Source organism: Carassius carassius, chromosome 32, assembly GCF_963082965.1.
Source record: "Carassius carassius chromosome 32, fCarCar2.1, whole genome shotgun sequence".
In the NCBI taxonomy this organism is placed as follows: domain Eukaryota; kingdom Metazoa; phylum Chordata; class Actinopteri; order Cypriniformes; family Cyprinidae; genus Carassius; species Carassius carassius.
Genome location: NC_081786.1, coordinates 8,117,972 through 8,144,438, shown reverse-complemented (window position 1 = coordinate 8,144,438; position 26,467 = coordinate 8,117,972). Strand labels below are relative to the sequence as shown.

Genomic DNA, 26,467 nt, shown 5'->3' with positions numbered 1-26,467 from the left:
TATTGTTTATTTGAGAATTTGTAGGGAACACTAACTTTAACATTTTTAGTTCCAGTAAGACTATTTAGAAAAATAAAAAATAAAACTTTTATTCAGCAAGGATGCATTAAAGTGTATAACATTTATTACAAAATATTTCTGTTTAAAATCAATTCTGTGATCCTTTAAAAATATCCTGGGAAAAATGCATCATGGTTTTCACATTCTTTTGAAAATATAATAAACCATAAATTAGTTTTGAATTGTAATAATATTTCACAATATTATTGTTTTTATTATATTTGTGAACAAATTAATGTAGGCTTGAGCATAAGGGATAAATAATGTTACCAACCATTTATATAAACATTTATGTATACATACATAAAGGTGACTTACCCATTTAAAAAAATAAATAATATATTTATTTATTTTGTGAATTGTATAAATGGAGGATTTGCCAACAAAGAGTTCCAAGAAGCTTGATATGTGCAATATGTTTCGCAATATGTTTCCCCGATGTGGTCATTTATATGAAGTCCTCTGTGGTATTAATTCAGAACTATCACATTTGTAATCTAGCAGCCACTGGATTAGCAATATAATTTAATTGTGAAGCAAGTCGGGACAGCATAAAAATGTGCAAAATGTAAAGTGAGAAAAGAACACAAAAGACTAATAATACATTTAGTCATAGTAATTTAATTTTCTTAGAGGAGTGGAACAACTCCTGACCTGATGAAGCCCACAGTGTACTTTGATTCAAAAGTAACATTCTGATTGTTTCCATCTTTTGCTTTTTTTAAACATCTCTTAATCTGTGTAGTTTCTCTTCTGGTTGCATATAAAGAAACACCGGTTTAAATAAAAATGGTTAAAAAGAAATTTCCCCGGATGTTGATGTTGTAAAAGACTTGTACTAAATTAAATACATGGGAGAATGTAACAGAAGCCACAGAACAGAATAAAGAGAGTACATTTCAGCACCTTTAAAGCATCATAAAACAGCAGATTCAGTGATTACATCCCACATGCTTTGCTGGGAATATTAAAATGATATAAAAAGACTCATCAGTAGTATGTGCACTGAGAGCATGCACATCATGCATGTGCATATACTGTATGAGGATATCTGGAGCTGCTGTTGACGATTAAAGTACACTTCTCCAAACAATAAAAGATATGAAACATGAATAATAAATAAATATTTACATTAAAGAAACAAACATAACATAAATCTCCTTTCATGAAGGCTGAAAAGTGGTTTAAAGATGTTGGAAATCATAAGACAATGAACTTTAAATCAATATTGAGGAAAGCGTATACAACCACACAATGAAAACTCTTGCGAGAGAGCAAACTTATTAGTTATTCATGGCATTGCACTCATACACTAATAAGTCAATATTAAAGTAGTTGCATGTAAAGGAGAAATTACATTTACTCATCCTAATGCTATCCAAGATGTAGATGAGTTTATTCATCAGAACAGAATTGGAAAAATTTAGCATTACATCACTTGCTCATCAACTTATCCTCTGCAGTGAATGGGTGCCGTCAGAATGAGTGTGCAAATAAATGCTAAAAACATCAAAAGAATCCACAAGTAATAAACATTTCTCCAGATCATCAATTGATGTCTTGTGCATCGAAAAGCTGCATGTTTGTAATATATTTAACTTCAAATATGAGTCCTCTATCCATAATATTGCTTTCTCCAGTAAAAAAGTAACTTCCTCTGAATCAGGAGAAAAATATACACAGATCAAGCGGCTTTTAAACAAAAAGTCCAAAACAGTTCTAAACAAGTATGTTGGTGGATTTTGACGTGAAAGGACAACAGGGGATGAACCTTTTCACTAAATGAAACATTTTTATGAACAGAGGACACATATATTAGCTGGAAGTGAAGCTGATAATTTTATCAGCTGTTTGGACTCTTATTCTGATGGCACCCGTTAAATGTAGAGGATTCATTGGCAAGTAAGTGGCATCCTAAATTTTGATAAAGAAACAAACAAAATCTACATCTCGGATGGCCTGAAAGCGAGTAAACTCTCACCACATTTTCATTTTCAGGGGAACGATTCTTTTAAAATGTAAAGTTTCTACAAGGTTTTGGAATCATAACGCACAACTTGCGCTGCAGCTTTAGAGGTAATGCATATAATCAGAATCCAAGTTTTCTCAGAGGTGAAAATTTGATAAATATGCTTGTTTCTACATAGACTTCCCTCAGACATAACCAACATTGCCCTCCGCGATTTGTATCTCAATGAAAAAACAAATATCCGAAGCAAGACACCAGAGCTGGCCACAAGTCAAAATTTGTGGAAACAAAAACAACTAGACAGCCAAGTTGTGGAGATTTTGGAGTTTGATATAGGTAACAAAGTGAATGTACTGACAATGCAATAAGAAGAACCTTTAATTCTTTCATAGGTCAGGATCCTCAGAATTATCGGCTCGCTGCCAGTCTGTTCTCACTTACTAGGGGGAAAAAAATGTCTCAAAGGTTTTTGTACACAAAAACGGTTTTGAAGGCTGCAGTGACATAATGGCTTTAGCAAGTACACAAGCAGCTCAAAGCTTCCTTTGGCTGGCAGAGAAAAATCTAAGTATTAATTTCCTTAAACGAATGCCACAAAGAGTTAAAAACAGACCCCAAACCTCACGTCAAGACAAAACTGAGGTGAAACTGGGGAGAGACAAAAAGCATTTTTTTCGAAAAGCATCAGTGTTTTGTTGTTGTTCAGAGCTTAATGTGTTAAGATAAAGATGATATACCTAAGTTTAAAAAAAGTTATATTTATTAAGTGGTTCGCTGCTTTCTTTCGGAGAGCAGAAGATGAGCAGTGCACATTTGGTTCAGATAGGAAGCATGTCACTATTCGTTCTCCTCATATGTGGTCTCGTCAAAGGGCCAGTCCAACGAGGGAAGAACTTTGTGCCTCGAATACTTCAGCTGCAGCAGATCGCCTACTTCACTGATCACATCCAGCGCCTGAAAACAATCATCATGCTCCATTACTTTCATGGTTACACATGTAAGTCATAACATGCTAATGCTGAGAAGCAGCTGCCACCTACCATGCAGAACATTAGAAGTTTGATATAATATAGTCATGGCAATGCTAGTTGCATTATTTATACTGCAATTGATTTCATACAGATTTCTGGTTCAAGTTACTATGAAACGCACAAAATGTCAATTATTAAGGAAACTTGTTAATTTTCAAAGACATTTAAGTCTAGATGCACTAGGGCGGACCAATATATTCTATATTCATGACACATTCATGAATAATTGAGCAACACTGTAAAAAACTGCTTAGATTTGGTATGTTCAGTGAACTGATTCAAACTTTGATTCAGTGAATCATTTGAATCAACACTTAAAAATGTTCAAGTCTATGCTTGACATCTTTCACATATTACAATGTTTCAGCCAAATATGTTGATAAATACAGTTATTTTGTGTATATAGATAAAACAATTGAATATTAATAAAACCCGAATTCCGGAAAAGTTGGGACGTTTTTTAAATTTTAATAAAATGAAAACTAAAGGAATTTCAAATCACATGAGCCAATATTTTATTCACAATAGAACATAGATAACGTAGCAAATGTTTAAACTGAGAAATTTTACACTTTTATCCACTTAATTAGCTCATTTAAAATTTAATGCCTGCTACAGGTCTCAAAAAAGTTGGCACGGGGGCAACAAATAGCTAAAAAAGCAAGCAGTTTTGAAAAGATTCAGCTGGGAGAACATCTAGTGATTAATTAAGTTAATTGATATCAGGTCTGTAACATGATTAGCTATAAAAGCTTTGTCTTAGAGAAGCAGAGTCTCTCAGAAGTAAAGATGGGCAGAGGCTCTCCAATCTGTGAAAGACTGCGTAAAAAAATTGTGGAAAACATTAAAAACAATGTTCCTCAACGTCAAATTGCAAAGGCTTTGCAAATCTCATCATCTACAGTGCATAACATCATCAAAAGATTCAGAGAAACTGGAGAAATCTCTGTGCGTAAGGGACAAGGCCGGAGACCTTTATTGGATGCCCGTGGTCTTCGGGCTCTCAGACGACACTGCATCACTCATCGGCATGATTGTGTCAATGACATTACTAAATGGGCCCAGGAATACTTTCAGAAACCACTGTCGGTAAACACAATCCGCCGTGCCATCAGCAGATGCCAACTAAAGCTCTATCATGCAAAAAGGAAGCCATATGTGAACATGGTCCAGAAGCGCGGTCGTGTCCTGTGGGCCAAGGCTCATTTAAAATGGACTATTTCAAAGTGGAATAGTGTTTTATGGTCAGACGAGTCCAAATTTGACATTCTTGTTGGAAATCACGGACGCCGTGTCCTCCGGGCTAAAGAGGAGGGAGACCTTTCAGCATGTTATCAGCGTTCAGTTCAAAAGCCAGCATCTCTGATGGTATGGGGGTGCATAAGTGCATACGGTATGGGCAGCTTGCATGTTTTGGAAGGCTCTGTGAATGCTGAAAGGTATATAAAGGTTTTAGAGCAACATATGCTTCCCTCCAAACAACGTCTATTTCAGGGAAGGCCTTGTTTATTTCAGCAGGACAATGCAAAACCACATACTGCAGCTATAACAACAGCATGGCTTCGTCTTAGAAGAGTCCGGGTGCTAACCTGGCCTGCCTGCAGTCCAGATCTTTCACCTATAGAGAACATTTGGCGCATCATTAAACGAAAAATACATCAAAGACGACCACGAACTCTTCAGCAGCTGGAAATCTATATAAGGCAAGAATGGGACCAAATTCCAACAGCAAAACTCCAGCAACTCATAGCCTCAATGCCCAGACGTCTTCAAACTGTTTTGAAAAGAAAAGGAGATGCTACACCATGGTAAACATGCCCCGTCCCAACTATTTTGAGACCTGTAGCAGAAATCAAAATAGAAATGAGCTCATTTTGTGCATAAAATTGTAAACTTTCTCAGTTTAAACATTTGCTATGTTATCTATGTTCTATTGTGAATAAAATATTGGCTCATGTGATTTGAAAGTCTTTTAGTTTTCATTTTATTCAAATTTAAAAAACGTCCCAACTTTTCCGGAATTCGGGTTGTATTTAAATGCCATTTAAATAGTCTTTTGTGTGTTCATCGGTCAAAAAACAATGTTAATACTTTAAAAATAGATTTTTACTATTATTTATTACTATAATTTTACTATTTACATTAAGAATTTCTTTAACAAATCTTCTTGTCAAAAATGTCTATCAGGTTTAAATGATGGTTTCTTTGATTTATTTATTTTTAAAAATAAGCAGACAAAGTAAAATAAATTAATATAAAAAGAGGATAAATACATGAATTAAGATATATACTACATTTCACCAAAAGGCTACAAAATATATTGAAACATTTTTTCAAGCCCTAAAATCTTTATATTTTTGTAATGTTATTTGTACAATCTTAGTCATTAATCAATGGAAGAAATGCTAGAAAATATGTCAGAAGGAAGGAGAAAAAAAGAATGATAATATGAATTAAAGCATCTGCTAAATGACTAAATATAAAATGTAAATGTATGTGTGTGTGTGTGTGTGTGTGTGTGTGTATATATATATATATATACAGTATATATATATATATATATATATATATATATATATATATATATATATATATATATATATATATATATATATATATATATATACAGTATATATATATATATATATACATACATACATACACACACACACACACACACACACACACACACACACACACACACCAAAAAGCTACAAAACTGGCCAGCTCTAAACACTTTTCTTGTGCACTTTGTACAATCTTAGTCATTCTGGAAAAAACACAATAAAATATTTCAGAAAGACACCGAATAGAAAAGAACAGAATAATTATATATATACACTAAATAATCATCAAAGGGTGACAAAAATATATTGTGATGATTTTTTCATAAAACCGTTGTTATGCACTTTGTACAATCTCAGCTATTCAGCAATGGAAGAAATGCAAGAAAACATGTCAGAAGGACACTGAAAAATGTGTTGACGTGATAACTGGTCACATCAAAGTGCACAGTGTTTTCTTAAGCACGGGGAAGGGGGGAAGGGGGGCTGACGGCCGGTGTGCTTTTCACCATAGTTAAATCAAAGTGTCCTTGGGGAGGCAGATTAAGATGCTCTTTGATCTGCTGCCAGTGCAGACCCCTGTGGCAGGCGCTGCTTATGTAAACCCCTCAACGGCGGCCTCAGTCGAGACCTGCATTAATTTATAGTGCAGGACAGTTTAAGGAGGAGCCTGGAATTCCTTAGACAGTGATTATTTTCAAACATAAAAGTTGTATCAAGTTTGAAGTACTATATTTCAGAAGATTGATGGACAGGGGTTTGAACTTGACATACAGAGACGACAGACGTTTCAGGTCTAATTCCTGTTGAAAGTCTTCCTTCTTGAAATGTAAAGAACATTTCAACAAAACTCACCCTATGGGACTCTGTACTTCAACTTTAACATCACGAAGGCTCATAGTTTTTTCCATTAAGTCATATTTCCGTTGTAAACACAAAAATTTATGGCATGGGAAACAAAGCCTAGTAAAAAGGGTACAATGCTGCTTTGAAGTGAACTAAATTATTAGATGTACTCGCTGTGGCAAGAAAACGAGTAGTTACCCTGTCCAGCATTTCCTTGGTGTGGGCCGCAGAGATACAGAAGCGGGCTCTGGACTCTATGATCGGTGTGGCTGGGAAGCCCACCACCACTACTCCAATGTTTCTCTTCAACATCTCCCGACCAAACGCCCTGGAAACACAGACACAACCTCATCAATTTTCATGAAAACATTTAAGAAGTTCTTTCCAAACTAAGCTTTCCCATGTGCTTGTTTTTGTTCTATTATGAGGCACTATTATGAATCTATAATGAGTATAATCTATTTGGATGTTTATAGACCTGAACCCTTATTAGTCTTCCAGAGTATCACTTCACCTACAAGTGAAAATTCAGTCATTATTCATTCACCCTTATTTAACCTCAACCAGTATGTGGATATAAAAAAAAAAGAAAAAAGAAAAGAAAAGAAAAAAAAAGTACTTTTGAAATGTCCTGGCAGATAACTGAAACCAAGGTTTTGAAACTAAAACCAAGTTATTGAAGCTAAAACTGAAATCTATTGATAAAACTGAAAAATATTTGGTAAAAATTAAAATGACAAAATTGCAGAAAATACTAACCTATAATTAAATGTTTTTGCTACAGAAATGTAAACCAAAAACACCATTAATGTTCTTATAATTATGAGTTGCAAGATTTAAAAAAAAGTATCTTCAAATAATCTAAAAAGTGCATTAAAAATTAAACTGAAAATATACAAATATAAGCCAATACAAAATATGAATAAATGCAATAATAGCATATAAATAATACTGAAAGGACACTGGAACACAAAGGAAGAATGCTTTAAACGACGAATAAAGCACTAGCAGCAAAACTAGCTATATTCTTTAACTTTGGAAATCTGAGGAACAGGCTTGAATTCAAATCATTGACTCAAGTCAAATCATATATTTTATTAGTTTTTTCAGAGCTGCATCATAAGGCTTTGAAACACTTGCAATATAGAATTATTTATGAGCATTTTAAAGCTTAACAGGTGTCACTACATAATATGTACTTCCATTTTAGGAAAATGTGGAGTCAGAAATTATTTAAATTTTCTAATTTTGTGTTTCACTGAACAAAGTGCCAATATATGGGATTTTTGTGTGAATTATTACTTTAATCTGTAGAATATTATCATGAATGAGTATGCTGAGAGATTGAAAAGGGAGAGAGAAAAAAATACAAACCCTATTTTGGCGGGCATGTAGAGCATCATGGGTACCACAGGTGAGTCATTATTGCCATAGATGATGAATCCCATCTCCCGCAGTCTCCTACGGAAATAGACTGTGTTTTCAGCCAACCGCTGGATACGTGAACGGCCTGAAACCAAGAAACACACCCAAACCATTAAACTCAAGTTTTCAGAAAAAAAAATGGATTCTGTCATCTGGCACTCTGCATCTTTTTCCACAGCCTTTCATGCGATCAGACAATTAAAATTCACCAAGCCACAAAACTCATTACTTCAGATACTACAAAAGTCGACCACCTGAGCTATAAACTTTATACTTAAACCTTCATGATCAGTAGATCTAAAAACTGTTCAAGAAGAAACATTTAATACCTGCTGATTTTATACCACATTTTAACTTTCCCCCATCATATCACCAAGACACATGCCCTTCGTACGCAGAAAAAAAGTATCAGATCCATGAAAGATTGATGTCTAATTGCAGAAAGATTTGAATCAGATGGCTAAACAAAACCCCTGGTGCTGCAGGTTACAGTAGACTGTACCAATCCACTGTATGAATGGAAGGAGAATACAGCAATGAGAATAACACTGCAAACAATCATGGTTCCTATAATCCTGACAAAAACAGGAAAATTAGTGACTTGATTTTTCAGCAGCTCCCTCTTTAAGCAGGATGTATGTTCCCTGGGGGAGGATTGCTTAGCGATCCACGTCAATGGAGCTCTTAAAACACTCAATCCACCGCAGTGATCTGAGAGCCACGCTAAAGGTCTTATGTTTCTGAAAGCCTTGGTTCTGCTTCGTCAAACATTCCATGCATGCTAAAAGCTAGAAGAGAGGAATTTCCTGCACTGTGACTATGTCTCACCCCGGTGTCATCTAGATGCCACAAATCTAGCAATTGTCATACTTGTCATGCCTGCAGGGTGACAAAACGAGAAGGTCCTGAAAAGTTGCTGTACTGTTATGACTTGACATTCTGTCTGGCCTTGTAATATTCTGCTTTTTAGGGGTTTTGCAAAACATGGGTCATAAAGAAAGAAGGGACCCCAAGGTTGAACAGTTTTGCCCTTGTCTATATGACGGGGCTACTGAGGTTCCATCTGATGAGCCCTTGTGAAAGGAGACTTGACTGGTTGTGAAACTGGACTCCTTCCTCAATCCCCCTATGTAAATTGGCCATTGACAGATAAAGCAGGTTCCACAAGTCATGACCGGGTCAGCTGCTCTGTGTTAAGGAAACAAAGCCTGGCCAATGTGTAACGTTAAACACACTGGAAGCCCAGTTACATTTCTGGTGATTTTGGTTCCTTGCCCAACTAAAGTAGCACTACAAACCATGGCAGTGGTTCTCTAAATGTTCAGATCAAATCTTTCAGCACTACCTGGTTCACCCAAAATTTTAATTCTGTCATCATTTAGTCACCCTCTTGTCGTTCCAAACCTTTATGACTTACTTTCTTCTGTAGGACACCAAATAAGACATTTTGAAGAATGTTTCAACTCTTTTTGTCCATACAATGTAAGTCATTTGGATCCTAAACTACACTGGACAACACTGACCAACATGGGCAAGAAAACACTTTCCAAATGTATTTTCTAAAACATTTTATTTTGTGTTCCAGAGAAGATTGATGTCATTAATATCATGTCAATATTCTAGTAGTTTGGATAAATCATGCAGCTGTTTGAGTCTCATTATTCCAATTCAATTCCAATTATTTTATATTGCAATCAATGTTAAACACTAATGTTCGATAAAGAAAAAACAGTACTGTTCAAAAGTTTGGGGTCGGTAAGATTGAAAAAAAAGGTAAAACCGGAAGGATACATTTAATTTGTTAAAAAATAAAACAGAAAATACATTTAGAATGTTTCAAAAGATTTCTGTCAATTATTTTCTTTCAATGTGTTTTTTTTATAATCCTGTAAAGATCTTTCACCATTTTCAAAATAAAAATATTAAGCAGCACATCTGTTTTCAATTTATATGAAATGTTTCTCCAAAGCGCCAAATCTGCATATTAGATTATGATTTCTGAAGGCTCATGTAACACTGAAGATTGGAGTAATGGCTGCTGAAAATTCAGCTTTGCCATCATAGGAATACACTACATTTTAAAATATATTCAAATACAAACAGCTTAACTGTAGTAATATTTAAATATAATTACTGTGTTTTACTGCATTTTTAATAAATGCAATCTTGGTGAGCATAAAAGACTTCTTTCAAAAACCTTTTTAACTGACGTGTGCATTTATAAATTTGGAGCAATTTATTCAATGCTAAACCTTATTCTTTCTGTTTAGAAGCTGTTAAAATGCTTCATCTAGTTGATGCCCAAAATTAACACATTCCAGGAGTAAATGAAAGAAACTGAATCGCTCAGGAGGATGAGGAATTAAATCGAGGTTATTATGTTTGACAGCCCTAACAATTAAAGGAACCGGTAGAGGTTCTAATGAACGTCAACAGAGAATTGATCAGCTGCGCTAACAGCTCAGGTGAACAACTCTATGAAAATGAGCATCTGAAAGCAATAGCCATTAGCGGAAGTTCAAGCTGCCCAACACTGGGCCACTGAGATAGCGAGCCAGAGCCGTAGGGCCTTGGGGGAGGGTGAGAGCAACGAGGTGGAGCACGAGTCTCCAAAGTAAATCTTTCTGGGGTACCTTTTCAACAGCTAGTTTCACAATGCACACCCCCGCTAACTTCTTCCAGACCCGAAGCTGGAGGATCTGGAGGGAGAGAGGCAGCGAAAGGGACCAAAAGAGCTTCCAGATGTGGGGACCGTTTCCCTTTTTTGAAACGCCAGTTCCTCCTCACTTCCTTTTCATCAGAAGGGAGGAGATAAGTGAAAGCACCAGGAGTTGAGGGCGTGCCGAAAACCTCTGTGCCCCTTACGAGGACCTCTCTGGAGAAGGGCAACAGGAAGCAACGCAGCTCCTTCCAGGATCAAATCTGTGGCCTCAATCATTCATGGGCTGCATAGGCGCTCACTAGCTAGCAGCTGTCCTGATGCTGAAGTCCAAGTCAGCGGAAAGTGAACGGGGGATTTTACACCCGTTTATGGGTTGATTCATTTCACAGTCATCCACATTCATTCCTCTGATTAGTAACATCACTTTTCCTGTGAATTCAAGAGACGTTATACATTTACACTAGCATTCAAATTTGGGGTCAGTTAGAATTTTTTTTTGTTTTTTTTTGTAGAAACTAAAACTTTTATTTAGCAAGGACACATTAAATTAATCGAAGGCAGGGTTATCCTAATAGGCAACATGGGCTGCAGTCCAGAGCCCCGAACACTAGAGGACCCATGAGACAATTCTCTTTTGCATTTAAATACGGTATTTGGTGTAATGAAATGTGTTTATGCGGTTTAAGGTTCAAAAAACACATTATTTTCCACATACTGTACTTTATTGTTTCTCCTCTATCCCCCGCCTTTCTGAAATGAGTCTATTTTTACAAAGCTCATCATCTTGAAAAGCGAGGTGTGCTCTGATTGGCCAGCTATCCAGTGCGTTGTGATTGGCCGAATGCTTCAAGAGATTTAAACTGACAATAAAATAGATAACAGTACATTTGAATATTACTGTTTTTACTCTACTTTTGATCAAATAAATGCAGCATTCATGAGTTTAAGAAACATCTTTCATAAACATTAAAAAAAGAAGTCTTACAGACACCAAACTTTTAAACGGTAATGAATATCTAATAAAAGTCATTGTTTTTTAAAATATCGTTACTTGCTTTACATGCAGGACTTCAATTACATTTGAAATCATACATAAATACATATGTTTCCCTAAAAGCAAAAAAAAAAAAAAGTCAAATAATTAACACGTTATACAATTCGCTGTATGCTATCCCTCACGGCCTTATTTAAATTTCTGTCAAAAATTAAATATGATGCTACCATGACCAATGTCTATATATCAAAAATAATATCCACTCTTCACCTTTTCGGTAATAATTAGATGTTGCAGCTCTAGTCATTGATGGATGCTAGAGTAGGTCTGCACAACAATGGGATTGTCAAAGAAACAGAAGCACATTACAACATCTGGAATAACAATCCATTACCCTGCTCTAACGAGGGAGTGGGTAAACACATTCTTACACCTAAAACATGTGTATCTGCCCTCTCTCACAGAGCAAGTCAACACCTCGAGACAGAGATGAATGTCCAGTGTTTGTCAAGTCTGCCTGTGTTTGGCTTAACAATGAGATCAGGTGCTCCACACACCACAGAAAGTTAAAAATGCCAGCCTGGGTAACTACTGTGATTTACGAGGCAAAATCTTTCAAATTCTCACATTTTTTACACATTTTCCCTTGAGAACTATGGAAGGCATTTTCTGCCAAATTTAAATAAATAAATGAAATGATTAAAATTAAAATTAAAACCAGAGGCTCAGGCCGAGGAACTGCAGTGGGTCGAGGGTTTGACGCATGCTGGTCAGGCTGGTTGTTTCTTCCACGTTCTAATGCTGCAGCAGCTTCCCGCAAAAGTTCACTAACAGATTCGCCATGTCTCGATTACAATATATTTACATTTTAATGTCGTTTCACACATTGTTTCAACCACCATTGTGGGGAGTAACTAGTTACATGTAACGGCGTTACGTAATTTAATTACAAAATAAATGTAACAGTAATCAGTTACAGTTACTAAGAAAAAATGAGTAATTAAATTACAGTTACTTATGAAAATTGTAACGATTACAAAGAGGATTACATTTGAATATTTACACACATCCACATACAGCTTATTTCTTTCCCAAATTGCACTAAGACATATGGCCCATAATCTCCGAGACACGGAAAACACATTCGTAGAATCGAGTAATAAAAAATGGAATTCAGCCTATAACGCGGACGGAATATGCCACATTTTGGACGAATAAATCAAAAGTAGGTCAGTACACTTGAATCAAAACCCGATATGGACTGATGTCTGTGAATATTAAACCGCAAAAAGACTGAATATGAATCCTGCACGTTCTGCCTGTCTGTGGAAATCAGGCGCTGACTGGACATCGGGAGAACCGGGACTATTCCCGGTGGCCTGGCAGACGATTTGGCCTTCTACTTTATTTAATATTGTTATTGTATAATTGCAAGCCGAATATACTAAAGCGATTATTTCCGAATCCGCCATTCCATAATTAAATCTCTAATAAATCATGGATCGGTTAGTCGTGACTGGCAATGGTTGTTGGGCTCGCGCGCTCTCCGCGCCTCCGCCGAACGGTTTGGATCAGACTCCGAGTAATCAATGCGAGAGAGAGAGACCGGAGTGAACTGTGTAAGCGCACAGCTGGAGCAGAGAAGCGACACTTCTGTTCAGGTTTCAGGTGCAGGTCAGTTTCATCTGTAAATATGCTAATGTAGTTTTGTCTTTGTTTACTTAGTCAAGTAGCAGCAGCACATTGCTCGCAATCACTCAAAATACTGTATAAACGACGTCATTATTATCTTTTGTAATGTTACAGTAGTAAGTTAGCAGACAAATCATCATATTTTATCATAGGTTTAGGGGGAGCTAGTGGATACAAGAACACAACCCTTAGGAAAATTAATGTAGCCTATGGTATGGCACTAACCGTGGTTTAACTATGGAATTTGTAGTAAAAATAAATACAAGTGGTAATTCATTTGCCAAATAAACAAAATTGCACTTACAAAACATGGTAAAAGTCAAATAAAAATCTTCAGTATTAAAGTCATGAGAGAGATGGGTGGATAATGGAAGTGAATGTGCAGTTTAGGAGAGAACTCTTGATTACGTTGCAAGTCTCCCAACCTAAGGATTCAAATCTTTTTGATGTCAGGTCCAAAAAAAAATAGGGTTGTCCATGTTTCAGAATGGGTTGTGGGTGTATGAGTGTGAGATTTCCCAGCCTATTTTTTTCCCAGTCCGCCCCTCATGGAAATTAATCTCTAGAATAGTCACTTCATGAGCATTTTTTACTTATTTTGAGAAACTATCATCATATCATATACAAAGAGACAGCAGTGTTTCAAAAAGACACCAATGTTTCAGGAGTTTAGTACACTAAATAGGACACATGCTTATTAGATAACCGTATTTGAGTTGATGTATATGCTTTTATTTTTTTATTAACTATTTTTCCCCAAACCATTGTTAGATGCAGTTAGATGCCAGTAGTTATGCAAAGATTTGGTTTCAAAAACAGTATCTATAAACTATTTATTTTGATTTTAAATCTGCTTTGAACTTCAGATCAATCTCTAAGTAAAGTCTGATTGTGTGGTGGATGTGTTCAAATTTGATCATCTTAATTCAAGTGATGAAGGATGGTGAAAGTCTGACAGTATTGAGCACTACTGTAAGGTTAAACCTGCATGGTGTAAAATGGTTAAAGATGATTAACAGTTGCAAATTAACATTCATTAGAAATTTATAAAAGTAATCAAAATGTACTCAAAAGTAATTAGTTACATTACTTTATTAAAGTAATTAAAAAAGTTACACTACTATTACATTTTAAATAGGGTAACTTGTAATCTGTAACCTATTACATTTCCAAAGTAACCTTCCCAACACTGTGCACACGAGACTTTTGTCTCTAGTGCCGTTACTTGAATAAGCCACACCCACTCATTAACATATAATTTGCATGCAGGTTGTCTTTGAAAATGAAAACGAAAATGAAAGCAGTGAAATAAATGAGGAATTAAAATGACAAGTAAAATTTACATTTAAATTTGAATTGTGTCACTATTATTGCGTGAGCGTTAATAAAGAGCTTTGTAAAAACTTTGTGTAGTTTCTTTTTCACGTTTGCTTTTCATTTTAATATTGGCAATCTTGCCTCGAGACTGTATTGAAAATGAAATGTGAAATCAGCAATTGCATTTTATTTTTCAATTTGACAGGTATGTCACCGTGAAAATGAAATCATTTAATTTCATTCTCAATTTTGTCACATATTTTGCGTACAGTTTTCTGTAATGAAATAGTTAATCTGGTTTTAATTTTAATCATTTCATTTATTTATTTAAATTTGGCAGAAAATGCCTTCCATAGAGAACGAGCAAGGCCAGGAATATTTCTTATCTGCTTGTTTGTGTGGGGACGCCAGGAGTTTTGGATGGTTTGAAAGCCAGATCTGATCAAAAGAAAACTATTTCCCTTCGGGCCAAGGACACGTCGGACTGTGAAACCACTAGACTGTGAAAGCATCTGCATCTGTATTCAGAAAAAATAAATTAATTGAAAATGCTGAAAATACGAAAAGAAAAAAATGACTCTCTGAGTTTTTAATTGGCTTTTTTTCCAGCAAAAATGTCTAACAATCCTTAAAACAAGCTAACATTTTATGCATTGTTGCTTCAAGTAATTTTAAGAGTTTTTTTAATAGACTGTACTTTGAATATAAGGGACAATTGGATGGACAATTGTATTAAATATTAAAGATACACTTTCACAAAACAAGTCTGAATATTATAGACAGTGTTGCTTTTGTAGCTAAACTGATCTTGTTTTAAGGATTTTAAGATATTTTTAATGAAAAAAAAATATATATATACTGTGTGTGTGTGTGTGTATGCAGTGTGCATGGAGGAGAAATGCTAACAAGCCACTCAATGAAATGAAAACTATATAATGAAACAAACTCTACATAATGGTCATCCTGATGATGAAATCGGCTACACTGACTAAAATTACCCAAGTACAGTGAACATCCAAAGCAAACTTGGCACATAAAAGTAGGTGTCAAACTGCCTTCAAGAACCACTGAAACAGTTTAATATTCCAAAAGCTTGAAAAGTGGGATGGAAATCTTTGTTTTGCAACAACAGAAGTGAAATGAAACTTTATGAAAGAATATAAATCGTAAACCTGGCAGTAAATGAGTGCTGGAGGCAATTTGTTCACACTGAAGTCACTTGTCAGATCAATACAGTGCTGCAGGCTTTAAATCAAACATGTGCGTAAAACAGAGCAGATCAAGTGTGGATATGTGGAGTTGGATCCATAATCGGAGAATGAAAGGACCAAAGAAAGCAGGGACGAAGGAGTTTCAGTTCCCATGAGGATATACAGGATGTCTCCCAGTTGACCTTTGCTTGATTAGTTTTCTTTGAGCATCAACCCCCAACAAACCCAATCGGACACAAACACACTGATTGTTCAGGTCCACCTTTGTTCTAACTCTTAGATGCTTCAATATCAGCAGTTAATATACATAAATGTCATCGGTTAATCAGTAACCTGTTATTACTGCGTGCATCTAAAAGCCCCATTTCTACTCAAATACTTTTGCATAGCAATTCTTTGTAGTCCTAGATAAAAAAGTGAATTTGTGTGCATGTAAAGAATGTTATATGACTGTTTTTTTGGTTTAAAAACAACGTAGTTATATATTAATTATATATTTATATGTTCTTATTTTTATTTAGAATTTTTAATGGTCATAACTTTGTAATAATAATTTTCTAGCCTGTTCTCGATTGGTTTTGGGAGAGACTGAAATACTGAAAAGAAAAGACAATGCCACTCTATAATTAATTGCATTTTGTCTTGAAAATAGAAATAATTATATATAAAAAGCACCTTATTAATGCCAAACCAGAGCTGGATCATCGCATATCTTAGGTCAAGAGTTTAGTATCATAGGTCAAGAGTTTAAGATCTTTTTTTTTGCATCAGTGTGAGATGCTGTTGAAAGTCAGGAAGTCCATTAGCAGGTGAAAGAGAAGAGAAAACTCTCTGGGAGACAGCAAGATGTTCTCAAGAGACATATTGAAGGATGATGGAAACAATAAGTCTTTGTAAGGAGATGAAAATAGCCCTTAGCCAAGCAAAGTAATACTCATATTAGTCATATTGAGAACTTCACCTGGCCCCGGCGGACCGGTAGAGCCTGTTTGTTGTAGCTGCCAGCGTTGATTGAGTGGCAGGGGGAAAACAGGCAGTTTGGTGGGTCTAACCAAAGGGCCAGATCACACTAGTTACATGGGTAATTGTTAACACATTTAAACTCAGAGCTAAATATTTTACCTGGACGGAATCTGTGTACAGCTGTTGAACTAATCAGTCTCATTTCATGAGCGCTGGGAAATTGTATGAAGAAAAATCTCAAGTCGACAGATCCCCCCCACCCCCCTTTCGTCCCACTTCAAAGTGATCCTTGTGAAACACTTATTTCAGTTTCTGAGCCAAGTTAATCCACAGCGCACAGAGCAAACAAACATAAAGATTGTATTTTCACAGTGAAATAAAACAGCCAAAAATCAAAGAAAAGAACAATGGAGTTGACAAAGTAAAGGGACGCTTTTCAGTGAATGATGTGCAGATGAAAACAGGAAATAACATATGGAGGAAGATGTGACTGTGTTTACTGTACGACTGATTGCCAGATGAAACACACACACACACACACACACACACACACACACAGGCTGATTTTGCCTAACACCTTCATCTCGTGACTTCGTGACACAGCATTCTTACTTGAAATGTTTGGCATCTTGATCTATATCTATGCCACCTGAATTATCTGCTGCAATATGCAAGTAAAAAAAAAATAATAATAATAAATAAAAGCATCTGGCAGGTAAATACAGTTACATATACAGTAATGTAAAGCAGCTTCAAAATGCTGAAGACCATCCATAGTACATCCTTGCAAGCTGATCATCTGTTTTTGGGTCAATCCTGCCACCTCGTGGTGCACTCAACAACACACAGTTGATTATTTACTTGCTTGAATTTTTTTTTTTAAATTCTGTCCATTTACTCGCTCTCATGTTATTCCAAACACATGTGATTGCATAATTTATCTCTTCATCACACAAAGTTATTGTATGGCTTCATGAGACATGTACACAAGCCATGTAAAACTTTTTTTCCTTAAAAGTAAAAAAAAAAGCTTAAAGGTTTCGGTTCACACTCATCTGGACAAAAAAAGCCACAATATTATTCAGTATTTCTTATTTTGAGTTCTATGGATGAAATAAAATAACATGGTTTTGGAACAGCATGAGGGAAAGTAAATAATAATATGTTTGGGTGCCTCCGATTCTGTAAATAAAAAAAAAATACAAAGAAAAATAAAGTAGGTAAAATAAAGGAAAACTCACCTATTGTTGTTCCATCCTTCCCCATAATGCACTTCATAGAAGTGATGATTTGCTCCACGACAGGAAGCGACATAGAGGTGGCGTAAACTGCACTGTGAGAGTGAGTTCGTAAGTAGTCTATTAAATCCTAAAGCATAAAAAGTGAAAAATGTTTCATAATGACAAAATGCAAAATGTTGGCTTTATATATCAGTTAAACAACTGAGTTTTATAAATGTCTGTAAGAAAATTATACACTATCATTCCAAATTTAGTGTGTTAAAAATATATATATATATTAGTGCTGTCAAACAATTAATCACATCCAAAATAAAAGTTTGCTTACGTAATTTGTGTACTGTGTATATTTATTATGTATATATAAATACACACAAATGCTTATATATTTATAAAAAATTATATGAACAAATATACACATGTACATATTTTCAAAATACATACTGTATGTGTGTGCATTTATATACACACACACACCTATATATATATATATATATATATTCATCAAGGATGCATTAAATTGATCAAAAGTGACAGTAAATATGTTATTTAAAATTGTCACACATTAAAACCACATTATAATAATATAATATATAGTTTTATTACTGTATTTTAAGACATTTTTAATAAATGCAGTCTTGGTGATCATAACAGATTTATAAATAAATAAATTAAAAAACCTCCATTTTTATACAAAGGTGGACACCTGTTAATATGTATCTGGACACACTGAACATGAACTGATCAGTAAGGAACCTTGATTTATTCGCAGTTTTATTATTTGACAATGTTGCATCCAAAGTGCACACACAATGTGCTGCTAAAGTTACTTTTACTCAAGTTACTTTATCAATTAACAAGCTCATTTATTAATAACTGGAAAGTTAAGTTGTGGCCTAGTGGTTAGAGAGTTTGACTCCTAACCCTAAGGTTGTGGGTTCGAGTCTCGGGCCGGCAATACCACGACTGAGGTGTCCTTGAGCAAGGCACCGAACCCCCAACTACTGCTCTCTGGGTGCTGCAGCATAAATGGCTGCCTACTGCTCCGGGTGTGTGTTCACGGTGTGTGTGTGCACTTTGGATGGGTTAAATGCAGAGCACGACTTGTTTGGACTTCTGCTATTCGTAACATTTATAAATTGGCATTTAAACTTTATACCTTCCTCCCTCCTATGTATCCACCAGCAGCTCCGAAGCTCTTTGTGAAGGTGCCCATCATGACGTCTACATCTTTGGGGTCCAATCCAAAATACTCCACCACCCCTCGACCGTTGGGTCCTAATGCCCCGATACTGTGAGCCTCATCCAGATAAAGATAAGCCTTGTACTTCTTTTTCAGGGCTATAACTTCTGGCAGCCGTATAATTGAGCCCTCCATACTGAGTAAATAACCAGTCAGAGTACATTAAACTTTGCTTTGTGTGACAATTAATCTAATCGTTAAAACTGTCAAGAATGTACATGTGATAACATATTCCACACTCGAGAAAGCCACAGCAGTACAGAATGCACATTTGCAATAATGATATAAATTTGAGATAAACAAGAGAGTTTAATCACCTGTAGATGCCCTCCACAAGAATGAGGATTTTCTTCCAGGGTCGATGTGTTCTAGGCTGACCATGAACGATAGAGTCTCTGAGCAACTTCTCCAGGCTCTGCATATCTGCATTTACACAAATAAAATGTTAAGCCCAGAGTAAAATAACTACATTTGACACAAAGACTTTTTTACATTTGTGTAAGGCTTTATTCATAAAAAACAGAGATTACATTATATTGGCGACAAGCTACCGATGAAGTGGTTTTCTTTCATCAGCCATATGAAAACTATGTGGTATTCCGGGGTCATAGTGTAGTAAAATGTTCCATGTGTCCTTGGCCATAATTTAAGGAACCACAGCACATAAATTCAATACAAAGTGTCAGTGCAAGAGCTGCTTTAAGCAATTAAGTAATAAACAATCAGAGTGCATGATGAAGTTTCCCCAATCTGACTCAAGGGTTTCAAGGACCATTACCTATTCACCTCAAGTTACTTTATTAATTTACAAGCTCATTTATTAATAACTGACAGTCATCTGTCCAAATTGCCAATTTAAATGATTAATTTAGAATAACACAGCTAAAATGTGATGGAGAGCTGACCTTTCCAGTGATAAAATTTGCATTCATGGTGTTTGACTGGAAATTAACCGAAATGGCATTCAGAAACAAGTCCAAAAACCATCCAGAATACAAATCAGGTTTTAACATGGGTCAAGGTCTGTCAATCTTCCACTCAAGTAGTTGCAGCGTCATGCTTTGTGTGCATTTGAGCTGCACCAAATATTCATTCTTTACCTTTGTGCTGTTAACATCTGTGAACAAGGACTGAGGGTGTTAAGACATACAGATAAGGAGATGAGATGATATGATAAGATAAGTTATGTGCCTGTCAGTGTAAACTCACTATTGTGTTTAAAGACCCGGATGGTGGAGCCAGACAGTCGGGCTCCCAGTACCAGAGAGGCATGGTTCAACTCATCACTGAGAATCAGACATCCCTGCAAACAGAACAAACCTAGTCAGGTCACTGTCAGAAAATGCATTTATTTAATCAAAAATAATTGTTAAATTTTTTAAAATGTAACTTATTCCTAAAGCAGCGGTTACTCCATTCTTCATTTTGACAGATCTTTCAGAAATCATTTTAATATGATGATTTGGTGCTCAAGTAACATTTATTATTATTATCATAGCTGAAAACAGGTGCGATGCTTAATATTTTTTTTATTTAATTTTTGAAGAACAGGATTCATTTGAAATTGAAATACAAAATGTAATACATCCTTGCTTAATAAAAGCACGCACTTACTGACTAAGTTATTTGAATAGTAGTGTATATAAAAATTCATACTTTTTTAATTAGCTTTTAAAAAAATGCCTTTTAAAAAAAGCTTTTTTACTGCTTCTTGCTTTTGTAATGTGCGACTTTCACAATAATACGCATATTTTGAAATCAGTTTAGATCATGCAAATCTGGAAAGTCAGGCATTTTAGTGACAAATCACTAGACCTCTCTTGGCCTGCAACAGGAAGCAAGGTTGGGAAATCTCTGTGGTGCACTTGCAGCTAAGCGCATGTTTCCTGTGGCGATTATCAAGTGCATTCTATTGTGTAAGCTACACAAACTGTTTGAGTTAGAACCGGTTGTCTATTTCTACCATTACAGTAATCTGGTGATAAAATATGACATATCCACCCACTGTGCTTAAACCAACAAAGAAAAACATTCACACACCAGAAACTTATGTATTAATTAAACAAGCACTGACAGGTCAAGGCGGGATCCGTCTGTGCTGACACTCCTATGAATTTTAGGAGGTGTCTAGGTGGTTCATCACATCATGAGATAGGGACAGAGGAGCTGGCAAAGCAGAAGAGAGATAGTGAGGAAACCAAATGGTCTAGTGTTTCAAACCTTGCCAGCTATTGCAGGAATGTTCATGGAGTTGGTTGCAAACCCCATGCCGAAAGCCATAGCCGACTCCACTCCCAGGAATGACGCCGCCAGTTTCTCCAACTCTTCGTGCCTGTCGAGGTTGCCTATGCAAATCACACAAATAAATCAACTAATGCATGCAAACACTGACTTACTATAAACAGCAGCTAGAGAAGCAACACCTGTGTTTATTTCGAAAGTAAAGTCATCCTAGAAAGCTCCCACATAAGCCCATAAAATAACTAGATTCAAAGACAGCATGAAATTAAATCAAAATTCAGTCTATTTCCTAGACGCATATTATCGATCATTTGGTGAACAATTCATTTATGTTATATGTTTCACTTGTTTCACAAAACAAATCTTAATCAAAATGTCATAACTGAACTGTTCAGTGAAAACTACAGTGAAAACTACTTGTTTAGTCCACTTAAAACCTGCCCCTTTCTTATAGTCAACAGGAAGCTAGTATTCAACTGATCTGCCTAAATCTAATCAACAAGCATTAGACAAAACCAAGCCTCCCGTCCAGTGTTGCCAAGTCCACGGTTTTCTAGTGGAGTTTGTTTACTTTAACACCAGCTTGTTTTTCATGTCCGCGGGTTAAAGTGACCTTGTATTTACCCCATGGGGCCACCCAGTAAGTTTTGATCTAGTTCTGAATAGCACTTGGGCGGGTTTTGGGACCTGGCAACCCTGCTCCCGTCCTAAATCTTTCTTGTTTTTCGATAATCTGTCATACAAAATATGCTGCCAATGTTGGAGACGGCCTGACAGCTTTCCCAATATTTTTCTTATATTATATAAACATGTAGCCAAAGTTATTTGATTAGCATGCTTCGCTTCAGCTGTTACACAGTTTATCCTGTAAAATTATCTCGAAAAAGTTAAAAACGTATTAAAAAAAAAAAAACATTTTTACATTCCACTATTCTGTGTATCACAATTTTAAACACAAATATGCTAAATGGTACATGGAATGAGTTGCATGCCAATGTATAATGCTTAAATGTGCCTTATGGACATTTACGTCCAAATATTTCCCAAAAAGCAACAGTAAGTACTAATAAGCGCTCACCCATTTCCTGTCTAGTGCTGGCCACGCCCACTCCAAGTTTCACCGTCACCTCTCCTGCAGCTGTCGCACAGGCGCCTGTGTTCTCTGCGAAGCCCAGATAATTATACGAGCCAAGGTTTATCACATCCTTCACCACTCGCCCAGTGTACCTGAAAGAGCACAATACACTTGTATAAGAGTTCTTTTGAGCCAAAACTAATCCCTGACGACCCTAGAATGGATTGTAAATCTCATGCAACCTCTGTAACCTCATATTTCAGGATACAATCAAGTCCTTTCGCTAGCAGCCCTCCTTTTGAAAGCTTATTGTACATTGGCTTGAAAGTGACCTTGATATTATAATCATTAGATTGATGCAGCTCTCGTCTTGGGAGGTAAAACAGTCAAAGACGTGGTGTTTTTTTCCTGTTCAGGTCCAAGTCGGCCTACTTACTCAAAGGTCCAGTTGTAATCATTGGAACTGCGCTCAACAAGGTCAAACGTAGCCCCTGGAACACTGCAAATGGGCCTGTTCCAGCTGTCCCGAATCCTCATGTATAAATTCCTAGTGTAGAAATTCTCAAAGTCTTGATAAAGTGGAACGAAGTCCTGGACAAACAAAAAAGAAAGAAAGAAAAAAGAACAGATTCACATACTTGATTTTTTTTTTTACTACCTGGAAACAGCTCATTACATTTGGGTAACTAAGTTGACTTGGATCCAATATTTCTGGAAGAATAACATTCATAAAAGGCGTGTAGAAAAACAAAGCTCAACCTTTCAGTAACCTAAAGTACTTTACAATAACGGTAAACTGCACAATATCCTTCCTCTGACAAAATAACCTCTTCCTCCCAAACTTACACCAATAAATTACCATAATGCTTTACGGAAATTACACAATTTTTCAAGGCATTCATAATTTTAAAACTGCTTCATTTCTAATGTTTGTAATTTAATCTTTAAAAATGTTCCATGAAACTGCCAGGAAATTTTACAATAAACCACTTTATTTATAATAAAAAGTTTCCTTTTTACATTAAAATTAGTACACTAGTACCGTTCAAATGTTTGAGGCCAGTGACATTTATGTCTTTGAAAGAAGTCTCTTATGCTAACCAAGGCTGCATTTATTAAATCAAAACTTCACTAAAAACAGTAATATTGTAAAATATAATAATAATAATAATAATAAAAAAATCCTATTTAAATATATTTTAAAATGTATTTCTTTCCCGATGAATAAAAGTACTAATTTCCAAAAAAAAAAAAAAAAAAACTTTTTAACTTTTGATGCTTTTTTCTACTATGCACACATGACAATGTTTACCTTCTGCTCCTCCCTTTCTCTGGCTATGTGGCATTTTTCTATTTTCCACTCCCTCATGAAATCCCGCAGATATCCAAAGATCGTGAGGATGCCGTAGCCCATGTACGTGAGCACGGCGACCAGCATGGGAGTCTCCTCAAAGGACTCGATGAACGGCCTGCTGTAAAGTTCTCCATTGCATGCAGCGTGGTAAACCTGTAAAGCAATACCCATTAAATCACTGAAGTCATGGTACCATCACATTGTGGTTACTGATTACAAGACGTGTAAAACTTGCAGAAACAACAGATTCCTTTTGGTTACTTTAACAGTTTAGTACAGAAACAGTGGCAAGCTTTATTCATGGACACTCAGCAAAAGTCAGATTAACTTGAACAGTTTCAAAGTTTGACCTCTTATTGTTAAAAACTCTGTTACTCATGGTGACCAAAGGATCATGCACATGTTTCAGGACCAAACAGACGAAGCAGTTCATTCAAAACCCTGTGATTTGCAGGCACATGTGACTAGTCATGCTCCACTAACAAATACCACGGAGTCTAGCAACACTGACATCCACGTGAGCTGCCAGCAGCTCCAAGACAGCAGCACAACTTTGCATTCAGAAGCAAGGCTGAAAGCACCTTCCAGGCAAAGACTATGTATGATAAAAGCTTTTCAAAACTTAGATGTGTGTGATATACCTTTGTAAGCAGTTGCTGAACATTACAATGGAGAGTTAATCAGAGCAGAAGCAGAAAGAGCTGATAGGGCTCTACAAGACAGATTAGTTGGATAAACAAAGAAGCTGTGACAATAACAAAGCACAGGATATCTTGGAATAAATGAAGCTGACTAATTTCGCACTCAGAACACTTACAGTACAGGAGGCACATGACAGAAATTCCTAGAGCTTTAACTTGAAACATGAGTTGCTTAAAATCACCCGCACAAGACACTGGCATGAGATCAAGATCTTGACTTGACTTCCTCACTGCATTTGCCTATTTAGATATACGATCCATTGATAGATTTATTATCTATAAACATAAATTAAATAAAATATAGATGTTAATATTAATAATGTTTGAATATTAAAATTTTTCAAATAGGGATACAAATTAAAATGTGTTACTAAAACCCATATTATTATAATATGCAAAAAAATAGAATTTGATTTCCTATATAAGGCTTTTTTGATCAATCTATAGATCTATTTTCTATAACTTTAAATAAAATATACTAATATACCTTTCCATATATAAATGAAAATATTCACATAAACTACATCTACATACAGATTATAAATGATGATGCACAGTAGTCAACATTTGAAGTGGATCAAAACCTTTCATCAAAGTTGTCCTAAAACGTAAAACATATAAATACCGGTATATATGAATATAAATATATATTAGGGAATATAACTATTTTTTGGAGAAGGGGGCTAGTTGTCACATTTTGTGTCCAGTGAATTTTTATCCTGTTTCTCAAAGCTGGTTTATATTTAAAAGTCCAAAAATAGTTATTAATATTAAGACACTAATATCTTGACCTGCCATTTTCAATGCATTTGACTTATATTAATGCAAATCCAGCATGAGGTTGCACATTAACTTTCTGGTGCAACAAGCACAGTTTATTCAGACGAGTTTTTACTTATGAAAATATCCCAATAGCCACATCATTATGGCCAGGGCTCATAAAAGGATATTTTCAGGAGAAAGTCTACATCTCATCTGGCTGTCAAACTTTACTTTATCACATGTGATCATGCCATAAACCGCTTGTCATGCACTAACTGAACACAATCCTGGCACACACAGTCTTAAGAAGAGCTGCTGTGTGTTACCACACAAAATCATTTTCATCGTGCAGCATATTGCACAAGCAGATATGAAATATTAGCAATGCAGGACTCAATGATCTCAATGCATGATCTGGCCTCACCTTCTCCTGCTTTTGATACTGATGATGGTGATGATGGTTCTTCACCATGCCATTTCTTCCTGGTTTCACACCATTCGCTGCATGACAATCCTCATTTTTATTCCCTGCGCTCTCAGTCATACTTATCTAAGGCTAAACTCATACAATCTAATGCATGAAGACGAAAAGATGGAAATGAGTCGGTGATCAGGGCGACGCGCGTCACCGCTACCCCGAAACCCATAAGCGACAAACCTGAAACTCCAGCCTCCGCATACCGGAAATTAACTCCCCGTTAGTCGCGCCCACCAATCAGAACGCAGAGTTGAGAAACCGGGCGTGGTTTGTGGAGCAAAGGGCGTGGTCCTCCGCTCGCTCCTGCTGCTACTGGGAGAAATCTCTGGTACTCCTTTGTGTGAACTCTGGTAACATTTCTGTGTTTCACCTGTCTGGCCCTGCATAACTCGGATTTTTGTCTGATGCTCGCAGCTGCAAATGATATCAGATTAATTATAAAATGTGAACAATCTAAGATAATAGCTTTGGGCTCGGTTTTAAATTCAGGCAAACAAAAGCAGGAAGAAGAGCGTGACAAGATTAACACATCCACGATTGCATCCATGTATTTCCTCTTTTAACATACACTTTTACAAATATTACTATCAAGCTACTTCACCGTGCATAGGGGTAAGTATTATCATTTTAATACCAATTAT

General features: G+C 35.9%; 1 protein-coding gene across 1 annotated transcript; it reads right to left on the bottom strand.

The window, feature by feature from the left end:
• Positions 1–661: 661 nt before the first annotated feature.
• On the bottom strand, positions 662–26,012 carry sptlc2a (serine palmitoyltransferase, long chain base subunit 2a). The gene is made up of 12 exons (XM_059520114.1): positions 25,773–26,012; positions 23,844–24,038; positions 22,968–23,122; positions 22,535–22,683; positions 21,436–21,560; positions 20,425–20,518; positions 19,533–19,638; positions 19,132–19,351; positions 17,976–18,102; positions 7,845–7,980; positions 6,669–6,798; positions 662–2,983 (listed from the first exon to the last, which is right to left on the bottom strand). The coding sequence occupies exons 1-12, from the start codon at positions 25,890–25,892 to the stop codon at positions 2,867–2,869; spliced, it is 1,674 nt and encodes a 557-aa protein (XP_059376097.1). The 5' UTR covers positions 25,893–26,012; the 3' UTR covers positions 662–2,866.
• Positions 26,013–26,467: the final 455 nt, after the last annotated feature.